General features: G+C 39.5%; 1 protein-coding gene across 2 annotated transcripts in view; it reads right to left on the bottom strand.

The window, feature by feature from the left end:
- The window catches only part of LOC120524931 (collagen alpha-1(II) chain), a 101,769-nt gene extending 100,348 nt beyond the window's left edge, over nt 1-1,421 (bottom strand). Inside the window, exon 1 of one of the 2 annotated variants that reach the window (XM_039746805.1) lies at nt 1,122-1,421. In XM_039746805.1, the coding sequence (XP_039602739.1) occupies nt 1,122-1,215 (94 nt within the window). In that variant the 5' untranslated portion in view covers nt 1,216-1,421. The remainder of the gene's footprint in view (nt 1-1,121) is intronic. The other variant, XM_039746804.1, reaches the window with a different exon arrangement.
- Between the last annotated feature and the right edge of the window lie 16,731 nt (nt 1,422-18,152).

The following is an 18,152-nucleotide window of genomic DNA, read 5'->3' as shown; positions in this document are numbered from 1 at the left end:
TCTTCCCTCGGGTAGCTTTTATTTTACATGTACGGAACTGTAAAAGTTTCATCTTTTTTTTTTTGTGGGGGGCGCGAGTGTCGGGAGTCCACACAGCAGGTGGCCTCGTTTCAAAGGGGGCGGCTGTGAGTTCTGATTCGCTGTCAAGCTCTATACTGGAATTCCAAGGTTAAAGGGCTCTACCTACAGCAGCTCTACAAACCATCCCAGGCAGCTAGACAAACAACGAAGACATCCGAAATAGCCCTCTAACAAACAGCACGATCCCCCAGCAATGAGTCCAGAAACTTTGGGAAGGCAAGACGCAGGTCCCCGCAAACAACCCCCCTTCTTCCACCCTTCCCCCCTTCCTAATCATCTGCAGTCACCAGAAAATCTTAAAAAGTCTTGGAGAGGTGGAATATCACGTTCTAACAAATATCTGCGTCAAATTTACATAGCTTTTTATTTTTTTATATTTTAAGGGTAACGAATAGGGAAGGTGAGGAAATTAAGACTTTATATTTAAAGCTAACGCATTTAAGATGACGGCGAGAGACTGGGCTGGCAATTCAATAAGCAAATATTCATTAAGACATGGCAAAGTTAATAAATTATATCAGCATTCTGATGTACAGTATAAAATAACAATGAGATATAATATGTCTCCGATTCTAAAATGTTTGATTTGCCAATATTTTCAACTTCTTTTTAATTTTCTCTCGGACTTGGAATCAAATCGTATCAGAGTGGAAGAGTGAAATTTAGAAGATCTAGAAATATTCGAACGAGGGTTAACCGCATATCCTTTTCAACGAAGTGGAGGACTGCCTCTCCGCCTGCATCAGTCTCTATTTCTGCACTCGCGATCCTGAAGTTCCTATTAACACCACAACGATAATGTAACCAGCAGTAGAACGTTCTTTAAGGTTAGATGAATCATGCAATGCACGCATAACGGTTTTTAAAATTCACGGTGAACATTTCAGTGGCATGCCATCATATCACACACATGAATATGGTTCAATCAAATTTGCTTCTGCAACAGGTTCCAAAGGCATTCTCTCCGGCTGTAGAATTTCCCCGGGACGAGCTTTTTTAATCATTTTGGTAACAAACAAAAGTTGTAAAAGGCAACTTACGAACATCTTCGTCCTGACATTTGACAACTGCTAAAAGAATGACTTGAGTCGCTGCAAAGAGCAGAAGAGTCCGTGAATCCACAAAGCTGAACATGTCTAAATATTAGACATGCAGGGCCTTTGAGGAGAAAAAGGAGGGCCGAACAAGACGAAGAAAGTTTTCCTCCAGTGCCTACCGAGCCTTCATACAGTCAACTATAAAGAAGACGATGGAGAATCCAGCACCGGGCCCCAGCAGAAACTCAGTACTATCCGCTGTAGGCCAGGCACCGCGGTTTTATGTCCACTGTGATTCAATGGCTCTTCGTATAAGCCCAAATAGTAGTCCACCCCCTGCCCCCAGTCGAGTTGAAATCTGAGATTGGCTTCCCTCCCCTGCTTTCTACTCGCCCCATTCCTTTTGACCCCTCCTTCTCCTATTCACTTGTAGCTCTGAGGGGGTACCAGAACCAAGAAAAGTCAAATCACTTTTTTTTTAACTTCTAATAACATCGCCTCTTCTTTTCCCGGCTATAAACTTACTCGTCCTTTTCCGCAGATCCGCACTCTTCCTATTTATCATCACAATTAAGATATTTTAACGTGACCCTCAATTTGGAAAGTATGCAGAAAAGCGTTACCTTTATTTCGAGTTACGTTCTGCAAATGTGACAGTGCCTTCCTGCAGTTCTGCGTGACTGATCTGCGCACAGTTGTGGCGCCGATGCCCACTTTGTGTTTTTTGCGTGTTTCGTATTTAAGTTTTTCGTTGATTTTTCTAAACATCACCGGAGTGACATTTAAACACGGTGTTTCGTTTTCATTAACGGGAGGGAAAGTTTAGCAAATTATCCAGTCGATCCTCAAAACACAGGTTGGTATCCTTTAAACATCGTCTCGATATTGGCTTGTAGATAGGGAAGGGAGGGCGAACTGAAACTTTACTGTCGGTGGCAGTGGTGGTGGGGGACTTGGTAGTTTTAAGCAGTTTATTGAAAGTCGTTCATGCGTAGTTATACTTTAATATTCACGGAATCAAAAAGCAGACGTTCCTGAATTATACAAACTTGCGCCCGTATGTACTACTGTAAATTTACGCATCCAATAATGTCGATAGTTTTAGGAGATTTCTCTTTTAGGCTTCCAATGAAAGCCTTTTTCGTTAGTTGCACCACAGGTGAATCGAAAGCTTCACAGACACTATGCTTGTCTTTTTGGTTCAATTAGGGACAGATAAAAGTGAAAAAATATTAAATTATGCAAAATGACCCTTTATTTGTGTAATCAAACTTAATTCACGCCTAGCCTTCATTTTTGTTCACGGCATCGTTGAAGGTCACAGGAAACATATCCAACTTTTTGAACCTCTACGCTCATTTTAGGGCTGCGAAAGCATCCCTTGACGGGACACCAGACAATCGCACACATACACTGCAATATTGGGACATACGCAATATTTTGTTCAACTCTACTAAATTATAGACGGATATTGTTTTCAATATATACTCACTTAGAATGAATGATTAATAGGTAGATAGGAAGGGCACGGCGGCGCCGCAGTTAGCTCTAGTGCTAAACAGTGCAAAATATCCAGGACCTGCTAGGGCCCGGCCTTTTTCTATGCTGAGGTGGCACATTCTCCCTGTGTTCGTTTGGGTTTTGTCTTATTTATTCTTTCAACATTCTAGTGGCGTGTGTGCTGCCTTATTTAGACGCCAAGATAGTAAAGGGGCTGAATCATTGTGTCCTGCGAAAGACGGGCGCATCGTCTAGTGTTGACAGTCGTCTTTTACCCGATACAGGCTATCGACTTCGACACCGTGTGAGCCTGCAACAGAAAAAAATCGAGATCGAAAAAGGAACATTTCACGAATGACAGTTTAATTAACTTCGTGTGATTTTTTTCCCTTATCAGCTTGGGCTCCAACTGCTGAGAAGGAGTGTCGGAGAACCCAGCTTCGTCAGTTTTAGTAAGGCAGTGATCGTTAGATAAATAACATCTTTATCAGAATTGATTTTGCTTCTACGAAATGAGTTTTGAAACACGCGGCAGATATCCCAAAGTACGTCTAATTATAACTATTTCATACTTTTATAACATTATTTTGGAATCGCTAATTTACAAGTACCTAACGGTCCTGGGCTCTCGCTTAAACTCGGGCCAATGGTAAATAAGGCAAATTTTTCCTAGCTTCGGTGAAACTTTATTTCGGATAGTAAAGTACTCAAGGAGCCGAAAAGGTGTCGGACAGGAACGGGTAAACATGAGCAGTGTCCGCTTTATTAGCGCTGCGTTTTGCGTTTCAAGGTATTTTGGGGGGATGGGTAACCAGAATACGTGTGTGCCATATCGAGAACAAGCTAAAGGCCACAAAGGAGCGGTCCCAAAGTTGAGGACCCCATTTCATTCTGAAAAGCTCTATCTATCTATCTATCTATCTATCTATCTATCTATCTATCTATCTATCTATCTATCTATCTATCTATCTATCTATCTATCTATCTATCTATTGATTATTCTCTTTGTCCTCCACATACTAAAACTAAACTCCTCCAATGATTTATGGCTAATAATGTGCATCTCCAAGTGTTTTTCAGTGCAGGCTAGTGTCACCAAGGAGACCTGTTGTTTTTATACAAGGATGCTATATAAAAGGTCGCAGTGATAGCTACTTGCTGGCCTGGGGATTCTGTCTTAATAAACACATTTTCAAATGTTTAGTTTACCCTAACGTTTGACCACATTTTTAAGTGCAACTTTGCTACTTTTAGTTACACACAAAATAAGGGACATTTCATTATATTTTAGGAGTAGAGTGAAAATCCAAAGTTAATATATTACATTGCTTTTATATATTGACCCTTTGGGTAGGAGTCATGCTTTTGTACTGTCCTGTGGCCTAGCAGCTAAGGTGCTAGTTACAGCACAAAGAATGTTAGTTGATCCCCATCACTGACTCCCTGTTTTAAACTTGTGCCAACCTCTTAACCTTCCAGTGACCAAAATGGTAAAAATTATGAAAATGTTTGTACAAAGCCAACGTTTGTCCCCAATTCTAGACATAAAAAAGAAAACCCTTAAATAAATAATACGAAGGACATTCACAAAGTTTACACACTTTTTTTTAAACTCTATTTATTAAGAAGTTCAAAAACAAATGACATCACTTTTCTACATAGTCACCTTCGCTTGCGATGTAATTTTCCCAGCATTGTAACAACTTTCTAATGCCTAATTACTACTCCTACCACCTTCACTGTTTCCAATGAAAATATTAAAGTGCAGATACTTTTTGAACATCCCTTGTAAGTTTATGAGTTGAGGCTTTGTGAAATAATAATTTGAGATTTGAACAATATTTATCCATTTGTCCTTTTATGAGGTCATGTAGGAGTTGGAGCATTTTCAGATAAAGTTGAGCTTTATGGGCCTAAATGGTCCGTTGTCATGAAACCCATGCATATATTTTACTCAAAGCAGATGAAAGCTGACAGTTTATTTGGAAGTCTGCTGTCTTTGGTTCCACACTTTGAAAATTAGGAGCATTTCCTGATATTTTAGGAGGAGCATGAATATCCAAAGTCAATAAATTACATTGCTTTTATATAATGACTTTATGGATTCGAATCATGCTTTTGTACTGCCCTGAGGCCATGTGGCTAAGGTGTTAGACAAGGCACAGAAAATGCTAGTTCAGCCCTAACACTGACTCCCTGTTTAACCTTGTTCCAGCTTTTTAACCTTCCATTGACCAAAATGATACAAATCATAAAATATTTGTACAAAGCATATGATTTTTTTGTCCCAATTTTAGATTTAAAAATTCACTAAAAATGTTACTTCAAGCAGTGTCTTTTATAGCTAGAACTTCAACAAATCACAAAACAAAGCACATAATTAGACAGTAAGAGAAAAATATTTTATGCATAAACCATAACAAGATTTGCTTATTAATAGAAAGACAGTACAGGCCATATGGATGATGCAGCAAAAGATCAATGGCAATGCATAAAAAAACAAAATTGGGATCCTTTTATAATTAAAGAAGGACTAAATACAACAACAGCAATTTATTTTTTGAATAGCTCAGACTCACACAAGGAATATCACAATAGGCTTTAACAGGTCCTGTTTTTTGACAGACCCCCAGCATTGACTCCATAAGAAGTTAATAAAAACTCCCCAAACAAATTTGTAAGGAAAAAAACTGGAAGAAATCTTAGAAAGAGCAATTTTGGAGACAGTCCTCCAGGTAGGTTGGGCATGCAATGGGTGTCAACAAAATGGGATAAATACAACCCACAAAATAGAACCCAAGTAATCCTCTTTACATCTAGATGGCCAATCAGTCATTGTCCAGCTAGACACCTACCCTTACTGGCCATTCTACAGCTAATTCAGTGCTAGTCTGACTAGTACCTTTCTACCCAATGTTTCCAGTGCTCGCTTACCTGAAATGACTTTTCCATAGACAGGCCAACAACTTGGCAGTAGAGCAGTAGCAGCAAGTGTAGGAGAGTGTTAGTAACAAATTAAAAATTGTACTTATATTTTAGTACTAATGACTAACAACAGAGATGCAGTACATACAGTACAGCTAATCATTTGCTCTAGTCAGGGTATGCTAAACTGCAGACTGGAGGGGCATCTCTTATATAAGCAGACGGATCATTCCACAGCCTCAGGGTGCTGTAACTAAAATCTCGACCTCCCACTGTTATTTTATTAATCCTTGAAGTCATAAGCAGACCAGAATCTTGAGATCGTAATTTATTTGTTAGTAATGAAGAATTCAGATAACTAAGCAGAGCAATGGCCATTTAAGGTTTTGTATGTTAAAAGGAAGATTTTGAAATCGTCTCTAAACTTAACCTGAGCCAGAGCAAAGACTTAATAACTGGATTTATGTGTTTGTATTTTCTTGGTCTTGTAATAATTCTTGCAACAGTATTTTGAAGTAACTGAAAGCTGTATAAAGAATGATTTCAGCAGTCAGTGAACACTGCATTGCAGTAGTCAGTCCTACTAGAAATCCAAATGATGTTATTGACCTTCGGTATAGTTAATGTAGCAGAATAATATCATGGGAGCTCTCCTGCCTATAACCCACCCATGTGAGCTCACCACTGTTAGACATGAATTCCTTTTTTTTTTTTCAAGACCCTGAATTACCAACCCACATCCACCTGTGGTTTCATGCAACTGTTAACTTTACATTGTCTTGCCAAAATACACAAAGTTTATGGATGTTGATTTTTATAAGCTGTCGTGGGCAAATGCATGTGAAAATAAATAAAGGAAAAAAGAGAGTAATTAAGTGAAGTCAGATAGTCTTCTTTCATAGTAAACAATATCTCACAGTGTCACATCCTGCAGCCATTCCTTACTTCTATAGCACATTCATAATGCACACAGTCTGTTTTACACAGTGTAGTTAGTTTGTATTCCATGTAGCCAGCTCTACAATCTTCAAATAATATTTATTAACAGATATGTTACAGAAGCTTTCACGTCAATATACATTACAGATTATTATGCCTTTCATAATGAGCAGAAATCAAAGGGCCACACCATCCTGTTTATAATGCCTTTAATGGTGCTACCGAAAGAATACAATGTTACAGCTCCAGAATAACAGATGATTCACAAATACACTTTACTGAATAGGACATTAGAACATTAGAACAATCTAGATGAGAACAGGCCATTCATCCCAACAAAGCTCATCAGTCTTGTTCACTTAATTCCTCCAAAATAACATCAAGTCTAGTTTTGAAAGTCTATAAAGTCCTACTGTCTATATCACTACTTATTCACTTATTTCACGTGTCTATGTATGTAATGCAATGTCTGCAGTTCTCTATATAAAGAAAAACTCCTTAATGTTTCTGTGAGATTTACACTTCATAAGTTTCCAACTGTCTCCCCATGTTCTTGATGAACTAATTTTAAATTCGCAGTCTTGATCCACTGGACTAATTCCCATCATAATTTTAAACACTTCAGTCAGGTCTCCTCTTAATCTTGTTTGGCTTACTTAAACTATAAAGGCTCAGCTCTTTTAATCTTTCCTCATAACTCATCCCCTTTAGCCCTGAATCAGCCTCGTCGCTCTTCTCTGGACCTTTTCTAGCACTGTTATGTCCTTTTTGTAGCCTGGAGACCAAAACTACACATAGAACTCCAGATGAGGCCTCATCAGTGTGTTATAAAGCTTTAGCAGAACCTCCTGTGACTTGTACTCCACACATCAGGGCGCTATATAACCTGACATTCTGTTACCCTTCTAAATGGATTCTGAGTGCTGTCTGGTAGTTGATAGTGTCAGGTCCACTATGACTCCTAAATCCTTCTCATAAGGTGTACTTTCGATTTTCAGACCTCCCATTATGTATTCAAATCATCCATTGTGTATTCAAGAAGGGGGCTTTAGGTTAAAAAATAATGTAAATTCAAAGATATTTTCAACATGCAAAGAATCAGATTGTATTATACAGTTGTGGCCAAATGTTTTGAGAATGACACAAATATTGGTTTTCACAAACTTTGCTGCTTCAGTCTTTTTAGATCTTTTTGTCAGATGTTTCTATGGTATACTGAAGTATAATTACAAGCATTTCATACATTTCAAAGGCTTTTCTTGACAATTACATTAAATTTATATAAAGAGTCAATATTTGCAGTGTTGGTTCTTCTTTTTCAAGACCTCTGCAATTCACCCTGGTATGCTGTCAGTCAATTTCTGGGCCAAATATGGCATGCTGGAAAAGGCATTGATCATCACCAAACTGTTCTGGGATGGTTAGGACAAGTTGCTCTCCGAGGATGTTTTGGTCCCATTCTTTATTCATGGCTGTGTTCTTAGGCAAAATTGTGAGTGAGCCCACTCCCTTGGCTGAGAAGCAACCCCACACATAAATGGTATCAGGATGCTTTACTGTTGGCATGACACAGGACTGATGGTAGCGCTCACCTTTTCTTCTCCGGACAATGTTTTTTCTGGATGCCACAAACAATTGGAAAGGGGATTCCTCACAAAGCCTAATCTCTGTATCTTTTACAGAATAGTTTTCCTTGGAGAGAAGTGGTTTCTTTGCTGCCCTTCTTGACACCAGGCCATCCTCCAAAAGTCTTCTCCTCACTGCGCATGTAGATGCAGTCATGCCTTCCTGCTGCTATTCCTAAGCAAGTACTGCATTGGTGGTTCCCCATTCCCGCAGCTGAATCAACTACAGGAAAATGTCCAGGAGCTTGCTGGACTTTCTTGGGTGCCTTGAAGTCTTCCTCATAACAGCAGTGGAAATGTTTTTTTTTGGGATTAAGTTCATTTTCATGGCAAAGAGGGACTTCTGATCTGACCATTCTTCATAACATTCTCGGGTATATGTAAATTGCCATCATAAAAACTGAGGCAGCAAACTTTGTGAAAATTAATATTTGTATCATTCTCAAAACCTTTGGCCATGATTGTACAAGAGGCAACTCATCCATTTCATCTGAAGGATGATGTTCGAGATCAGATTCAGGAAGAACATGCCATTAAGATGAGTGAGTCCTAGGAAGTTGTCATTGAGTTGTCAACAAGGATACATTCACTACAGTTTATTACATTGAATTAAAGAAAATGACACAGGAGTCCATTTGCCATATATGTAGTTAATAGATTTATTAACTGCTCCCTAATGGAGAGAGGTTTGAACACACATTTGTGGAGACAGGATCATATTGATGAATGGCTTTCAGTTTGTCAGTGCAAGGCAGCAGTTCATCTGACAAGTTTATAAAGAAGATTGTCTTTAAACATTTTTAATTTCCATTTGTTGTGGTTGCTGTGATGCAGGAGAGGTGAAGTGCAATCAAATAAAAAATTAATTCAATCAAAAATTGATTTTTTTGTTCAAAATTGCTTAAAAAAATCTCAACTCTTTTTGTCATTTTGTTAATATGTATTGTCCATATAGTTTCCTGTATCCAGCCCTAGAAAGGTTAAAGTTACGATGAATTGGAATAAAAAAGTTTACAATTAGAAGTAGGTTGTTTAAAAGCCCCAGTGTGAGCATAATTCCTTTTTTGGTTTAGGTTGTCTGTCATGTCCCGCAGGGATATCCTACTTCAAGGCTTTGAATGGTATCAGCATCCAGAAGAGGATTCTCACAAGCAAATGCCATTGAGTCAGCTAACAGCTAGTGCCATTTGGTGTCTAGCAAAAGTTTTTCACCAACAATGTGTTTTTTTGCAAGACAATCCTTGAAAAGGGAGTTGTAGAATTCCAGAAGAAAGGAATGAACTTGTGGTGAGATGAAACCTAAAGACATTTTGCAATGGGCAGAAAGATGTTTTCAAAAGAAACACAGATTCTTGCATTTTTTTTACCTGTCTATTTTCTTTAAAGTGCATCCTGTTGAGGGTATTCTATTAATCAGACTGGAATTTCAGTCTTCAACAATGGTGTCCAGCTCTTTCTGGGAGATTCTTAGGTGCCTCTGAGGCCTACTCTTTTCCCATTGTGAGCTATGCCCAGTCTTTATCTTGGTGGGGTCATTACACAATGCCAACCTCTACACTCCATCGTCAATAGTGATAAAAAAATCAAAGATAAGCAAGTTACCTGTTGTTATGAGGATTAATATTAATGTTATTCACCAAAGATGAAACTACATGTGTGTTCGAGCTTTGATCAGCCCCGTCCCAGTCTTGGTTTTCCTACTCCAGAATGCTTTTGCACAAGGCCTTCCCTCATAACAGTCAATCTTTAATTCATGTAGCCATTATTATTAATATCTCTAAAGGAAAATGACACACAAAGCCATTAACTAATCAATCAAGTTTACTTTTGACAGGGAACATTACTTTGTGATAAAGGCAATGTTGACTGTTCAGTTCTCACCTTTGACTCATTGTGTGAACCTGAGCAAATCACTTAACCTCCTGATGCTCAAGGTGTCAAATAAATACCTGTAAACAGCTATAACATATCCTGATCTTGTAAGTCGCCTTGGATAAAGGTGTCCGTCACATTGGTGACAACAATATAATGTTGAGAGTGTCACACATGTGTGGTAGAGCAAATTATCTATCTATCTATCTATCTAGAATCTACTCATGGGCTTGATCAAGGTATGTAGTTACCCACCAGGGAAAGACAGGGCACTTTTGCTAACATTGTCTTCCCCTTCTCTCCCCACAGTAAACACCCAGTGAGGACACATAGCACCACCTTTCCAGCTCCCCAGCTATAATAACTCTAGTATCCTGGAAGGAGATGTCTTTTTGACAAGAGCGAACCGCTGGACAAAGCACCCAAGCAAACAGATACTGAACTTGCAGCTAGAGCCGAGCCATTTTGTTCATGTGAAAGCCCAAGAGCAAAATGCCTAAATGCTGTGAGGCGTTTGTTTATTTATTTGTTTATTTTTATCCATTCTTTTTTGATCTACCTTTATTTGTTTCAGGGTAATAGGGAACCAAAACCTATGGTATCTGGGAAGAAAGTAACCCTGGATGACAGGCCACCTTTTCAAGAGGCAAACAAACACACCTACACTGGGACAATTTAGTTTCACTTATCAATGTAACATGCATGACTTTGGGATGTGGGAGGAGCAAAAGACTTGAACAATATCCACACAAAAATAGTGCAAACTCAACATGGTGACCAGTCCTGCAGTGTTAATTAGTGGGCTGCTGTGCCTCAATGACTTAAGTTCCCATTGACTTATTGATTTTACCCAAACTGGCCTACACATGAAATTGTGGAAATTATCTTTATCTTTTTCTCACAGTTTGTGCTTTTGCCATTTAACAGACTTTCTCAGGATCACATAGTTGTCCACTGGGGGGGTTTGAACCCACAGTCTGTTGGTTTACAGTCTACATTTTACCTGCTCCCATTGGAAAACTTTACTGCTCAAAGGTGGATCTTTGATGGCTCATGAGACTTCTCATTTGCACTTCGTTTAAGAATCAACGTTGTCACAATGTTGTCACAGATGTTTTTCCAAAAATTTCTTAGGAGACTTAGCTTCAGACAAAAAGGAGACATGAGATACAACTGAGGTTAAAGGAGTCAAAATTAAGAAGAGAATGTGAGGTTTTGTGAGATCTTTTTATAGGACTCTTTCAGGACTTCATATTTATTTCTTATTATTGGACTGATGCCTTTAGCCAAGGTGACTTACAACATGTTTGACCTGATCAGTTCCTTTTTATTTTGTTTTTTCCACAGGAGCACAGGCAGATGAAGTGCTTTGCTTGTTGTCACACGGTGGTTTCAGTAGTTGCATTTGTACCCAGTACCTTAGTTTTTAAAGTCCAAAGTCTTAAACCACTGTCTGCCTTTTCCTTCAGAGTAACTGTGATCTAATTAGAATACAGCAATATAAATTAGAGCAACTAATAGTATTATTCAGAAGCAGGGACTACAGTTTAGTATTCATAGTAAAGTGTTTTACTACCACAAACAATGGTAAATAAATTTCACCGGATATTACAGAGCACACAATGCAAATACTTTCAAATTGCAAAAAAAATTAAAGACACTGTTTGGAAGATCTGAGCCCATTGTTTGAATTTGCTGTGATCTCTTTTGCAACTGAACAGGGGGCACTTGTGAGGATACCAGGGTGTCTGGGAAGCGTGAAACAACCAAAAACATCTCAATTTTATTTTATCGCATTGTTGTCAATTAGAAACTAAAATCATATTAAGTAGAGCTCTTTTATGATTTTTTCATGCCTATGGGTTCGAGCACACTGATAACTCCATCAATAAAATAACTTTTGCTTAGTCATTTATTATTATTATTATATAATATTACATTATTAAACAGACAACTTTATTTAATACCTCATTTCTCAAAGCATACCATCACATGGTGCTTTATGAAGCACAGGAAAAATACAATTAAAATAACGCAAGGTAATAAAGTGTGCTGCAAGACAAGAATTGTTTGCTTCAAATTAAGACAATTCTAAGGTTTAGATGAGATATGCAAGATTTCTGGGGAAACTTGGTGTCATCAGAAATTATCATTATCAATGTACCAATCATCTTAGGCCTTGTTTTTTATTTTTTTATAGTGCTTTTTATTGATTGAAATTGTACAATGCAGTTATGCAAAATGGCTAGTGCTTTCTAGCAGTTTGTTTCCATTTTACATACCATACCACTAAAGTTTCAGACAACAGAGGCATTGAGATTGGTGTAACCTCTGTCATGGAAAGATCACATAGGAAGTGAAAAGTGCTAGTAAGAGCTCAGAGAAAATAAAAAAACAAAACTGTAATATCGTAACAGAGAGGTTAATGATGCTTTGCTAGACACATTCTATGATACCAAAGTGGTGTTTAACTTAACTTGTATTGGAATGGACCGGATTCCAAAAAGAAGAAGGAGCAGAGAGATTTGGATATTTACAAGCATAACATCAACGTATTTTGATATGGTGTAGGCACTTGGAGAAAAAGTGACATTTTTAAAAGCTGACCGTTACGCATTACAGATTGAATGCAGCTACAAATTGATCCAAAATTTATATTTCATATACAGTAGTTAAACATTTTAAGGAAAAAGAAAATTTTCAAAAACTGGTTATTGATATATTATTGATCTGTCTAACCATAACCCTAACCCACCTTGCCAAACACAAGAGCATTACAAGTTTTTAAACCACACTGGGGAGATCAGTATTTAGTAATGATCTGTAATTCTTTAATTTTGAATCATTACTAATAATTCCATAATTCTGTGTTTATTTTATACAGTACATTCCACAGAAGGAGCAACAAATGTTTACTTTGTGAATCACACACTAAACTAAATCAAAAAGGTAAAAAATGAAGCTTAAGATTATTATATACCCCAATGTAACCATTATGGACTGTTTAGACTCAGGACAATGACACATTTGGTGCAAGGTTTTGTTTATATATTCTGATAAAAGGTAGATACAATTTTATTTGTCCCTAGAGGAGAATTTGGCTTTTTTTACAGAAGCTCTTTCAATAAGTAAATGAATAAATATACACTATGGTATGAGCACTCATCGGAATGACTACAAAGCAAGAAAATTGAGAACAGTCCCTGTGAGGCACTGTTCAGGCATACAGATGTTCGTATGAAGGAACCCCTTGACACATTTTTGCCGAATAATTAGTTGGCCGAAAGTTCTCTTTTTTGGTGTGTCAGAGAGATGTTGTGCAGCATTGTTCATAATGGTGTTCGTTTTGATTTAGTTCTCTCCTTTGCTATGACCTTTAGGGGGTCCAGAGTGCATGCCATAAGTTACCGTTCTACTTTAATTAGCTTGTTGATTCAGTGGGCCTTTCCTGAAGTGATGCTACCAGCCCAGAACTCCACACTGGTCATCACAGAGTTGTAGAAGCTGTGAAGGATTTCATTACTCACATTGAAGGTACACAATCTCCAAAGGAATAAAGAGCTTGCTCTGGCCTTTCTTATCTAGTTTCTCGGTGTTACCAGTGCTACCTGTCATTAATGTGGACTCCCAAGTACTTGGTAGGAGTGGGCCATCCTCTACAACAACTATTTGAAGAGTGACTGGATATGGAGGCTCTTTGGTGCAGCAAAAGTCAATAAACAGTTCCTTGGTCTTGTTGATGTTAAGGTGCAGACAATTGTCTTTGCAACAGAAACAAAGTTCTCCACCTGACTTCTCTCCTCTGTCTCTTCTGCTTTATCAATGCACCACCTAAGTGCAGAATCATCTGAGAATATCTGCTTGTGGCATGTCCTGTTCTTATATTTATAGGCTAAAGTGTACAGAGTGAACAGAAACAAGATAGGATTGATCCTTGTGGTGCTTCAGTGATGCTTACATTGCATCTGATCGCATTACTGGAGTCTCACAAATTTAATTTAGTTATAGACAACAGATCATTCATCCATCCATCCTCTTCTGCTTATCTGAGATTGGGTTGTGGGGGCAGCAGCTTGAGCAGAGATGCCCAGACTTCCCTCTCCCCGGCCACTTCTTCTAGTTCTTCTGGAGGAATCCCGAGGTATTCCCAGGCCAGCTGGGAGACATAGTCCCTCCAGCGTGTCCTGGGTCTTCCTCGGTGCCTCGTCCTGGTTAGACGTACCCAGAACACCTCACCGTGGAGGCATCTAGGAGGCATTCTGATCAGATGCCCAAGCCACTCAAGCGGCTCTACTCTGAGCTCCTCTTGGATGACTGAGCTTCTCACCCTGTCTTTAAGGGAAAGCCCAGACATCCTGCAGAGGAAACTCATTTCAGCTGCTTGTATTCACAATCTCGTTCTTTCGGTCACTACCCACAGCTCATGACCATAGGTGAGGGTAGGAACGTAGATCGACTGGTAAATTAAAAGCTTTGCCTTACGGCTCAGCTCCTTTTTTACCACGACAGACCGATGCAGCGCCCGCATCACTGCGAAAGCCGCACCGATCTGCCTGTTGATCTCACCAGTTGTACAGGGATCGAACAGTCCTTATCAGGGGGTCCCGTACCCCATACTCCCGGAGCACCCCCCACAGGATTCCCTGAGAGACACGGTCGAATGCCTTTTCCAAGTCCACAAAACACATGTAGACTGGTTGGGCAAACTCCCATGCTCCCTCCAGGACCCTGCTAAGGGTGCTGAGCTGGTCCACTGTTCTGCGACCACAGTTCCTCCTGAATCCGAGGTTCGACTATCTGACAGATCCTCCTCTCCAGGACCCCTGAATAGACTTTTCCAGGGAGGCTGAGGAATGTGATCCCTCTGTAGTTGGAACACACCCTCCGGTCTCCCTTCTTAAAGAGGGGGACCACCACCCCAGTCTGCCAATCCAGAGGCACTGTCCCCGATGTCCATGCGATGTTGCAGAGGTGTGTCAACCAGGACAGTCCTACAACATCCAGAGCCTTGAGGAACTCTGGGCATATCTCATTCACCCCCAGGGCCCTACCACCAAGGAGTTTTTTGATCACCTCGGTGACCTGAATCCTAGAGATGGGGTACCCCACCTCTGAGTCCCCAGGCTCTGCTTCCTCATAGGAAGGCATGCTAGTGGGACTGAGGAGGTCTTCGAAGTACTCCCCCTAACGACCCACAATGTCTCGAGTCGAGGTCAGCAGCGTACCATCCCCACCATATACAGTGTTGACACTGGACTGCTTCACCCTCCTGAGACGCCAGATAGTCGACCAGAATCTCCTCGAAGCCGTCCGAAAGTCCTTCTCCATGGCCTCCCCAAACTCCTCCCGCCGTTGTCCACCAACAGGTTCAGGGATTGCCACCACGACAGGCACCGACCACCTTACGGCCACAGCTCCGGTCAACTGCCTCAACAACAGATCATTCATCTAACTATTTATCAAGTTACTTATTCAAATTCCTACTCCAGTAACATTAAGGCACAAGGTAGGAGACTGAACGAGGCACCAGTCCATTGCAGGGCACACTCTCGCACACACCCATATAGAGCCAGTTTGAAATTGTTAGTTGATTTTACATGCCTGTTCAAGAGATGTGGGAAAGAAAACATAGAATCATGGAGGGAGGGAGAATGTGAACTCCTCACAGGCAATAGAGCTAACTATTGTGCTAGCATACCACACCGAAGAACCGACCATTATTCATTCATTTTTATTGTCCAGCAAAGTTTGATAAAACATCTGGAGACTAACATTAAGGTCATTAGGTTTTAAATCACCCTGTTTTAAACAACAAAGCAGTAGCTGTGGGATTTTTTTAACTTGTGGCACCTTTAGAAATCGATACAACAGAAGACTTGATGTTAATGATAAACTAGGAAAACTAATGAGTACTGATACTTGGGTTTCCAATGAGTGATGCTGAAGTCTGTGATGGTAGCAACAGGCATAATACAGAAATAAGGCTTGCATTGGACACGGGTCCATTGTATGGCACACCCATTTCCACCAGGCATCTAACAAAATGTGTTTAGACACAATATACAAATTCACACTGAGAAATCCAGCCTTGGGTCCAAATATAGTTAGGCTGTGGTGCTATCTGGTTATTTCTGGTTTAATTATCCTGTCCTTGTCCTTGTCATTGGTCTGAGCTACTGAAGCTTATGTAGTAATAATAAATGAATGCAAGGCTTCAGTCCAGAAACACTGGTGCAGGATGTAGGTTGAAATGATTGTGGCGTGGGTTTCTATGGAAACAGAGAAGAATCTGCCATAAGAGGAGAAGAGCTATATCATTAATGATGAGGCAAGCGGTCCAGCTCTGTGTAAACAGTTGCCAAGTCTGTAGTAAACCAAAAATATAAATTTGATGTTTTTCTAAAGGAGGAGACAAAGAAAAGGCAGATAGCCTGTTAAATACTGGGAATCCATGATAGCATTTGGAGAGGAAAGGTTTCATCCAGACAGTCTTAGTGATTGGGGGCACAGTGATTACTAGCGATAAGTCATAGATACAGGGACCGGGCATTAGTTCCCTATCTGTTCACTATCTGAATGTAGTTTACACTGTTTTTCTCATCCCTCTATTATCAAGCCCATTTAATGTATTGTGAATGACACATACATGATGCTGGTCTCTTCTGGATTGATAATTCTGTAATTCTGTCTTTGTTTCATATAGTAACTTCCACTGAATAAACAGGACATTTTATGAAACACACTAGAAAAAAATGCTTATTATTTCAGTTGAATGTTGACCACTTTGGGGTGTTTAAACTCATGATAACAGCACATTTTGATATAAAGATTAGGTTTTCAGGAATTGATAATTAGTGATTAATATAGGGCCGCATGGTGGAGCATTGCTGCCTCGCAGATTTGGCATTTAAATATCAGCAAATTTTGCTCCAGTTGTAGAAATGAGTGTTTTTATTGATTTTTTATAAAATATAATACAGTATGTGCTAAACTTGAGCAATATAAATAATTATCATCTACCTGTTCTTGCTTTTTGATGGCTGGGATCAGTTTCCTGCCTGATGACTGTGCCATGGAGTTTGAACAGTTTTTCTTGTGTCCATATCAGTTTTCTCCAGGGACTGTGGTTTTCCTCTAGCTTTGCAAAGACATGCCATGTAATCTGCATATGGGTGTGTGCATAGGGAACAGGGACTGTTTTCTTGGTTGGTTCTCACCTTGCTCTCAATGATACTTAGATAAGCTTTGGACCTCTTTGAACGTAGGTAAGTTGAATTGAAAAGAGGTTGTTGTTGGATCATTATGGTAGCCTGGTGTTATAGTGGTTAGTGTTGCCTCATGGCCCCACTGTCTGGCCTCGTCCCTGACTGTATAGTTGCACCTGTGTGGGTTTTTCTGTGGGTACTTTGGTTTTCTTCACACAACCTAAGATGATGATTAAGTCTAAAGTGGCCCAGTGTAAGTGAGCGCACCCTGCTTTGCACCTGAACCCAATGCTATCAGAATAGGTTTTTGTTTCGTACAACACTGTAATGAACTCTGTTTGCTCAGAAAATGAAGCTCTGCACTTTAAAACTTCATTGACATATAGGAAGGTACTATATAAAAAAACGCTTTAACTGGGTTAATAATAAAGGCATAAATAAAAAATCTTAGATGAATCTCAGCAAACAAGAAAACATCAACAGGCGACACAATATTGCAATGGGTAATATTGCCACTTCACACCACTTGGACCTCAGTTTGATTCCCAGCTACGATGCTTTCTGTGTGAAGTTTGCATGTGTGTTTGTTACAAATGTACTTATTTATGAACAACTGTGCCCTGCAATGTGGCCACTTTGATATACCTTTCAATGCAACAGGTATAAATAAGGCTAGTAGAATATGTGGATTGAGAAATCCATCTTGGAGTAAAAGGAATAGTTAACCTAGTCAAAGTCAGCAGATGTGCTGTAATTGATCAACTTAATTATGAGCAGAAAGTCTTGACCATCCATGCACATAGACTCACACACATCAGCCTTGCCCCACCATATGAGAGAGAACAAAGCTGGATTATGCCATCACACGTGAGCTTATTATGAGGCCAACCAATCAATAGGAGTTCCAAAAACTCCCAAATTTAGGCATTTTGTTCATTATGATAAAAAGTCAGAATGTGACACTTTTT

Source organism: Polypterus senegalus, chromosome 3, assembly GCF_016835505.1.
Source record: "Polypterus senegalus isolate Bchr_013 chromosome 3, ASM1683550v1, whole genome shotgun sequence".
Lineage (NCBI taxonomy): Eukaryota > Metazoa > Chordata > Cladistia > Polypteriformes > Polypteridae > Polypterus > Polypterus senegalus.
This window is presented reverse-complemented; position numbering and strand designations above follow the sequence as displayed.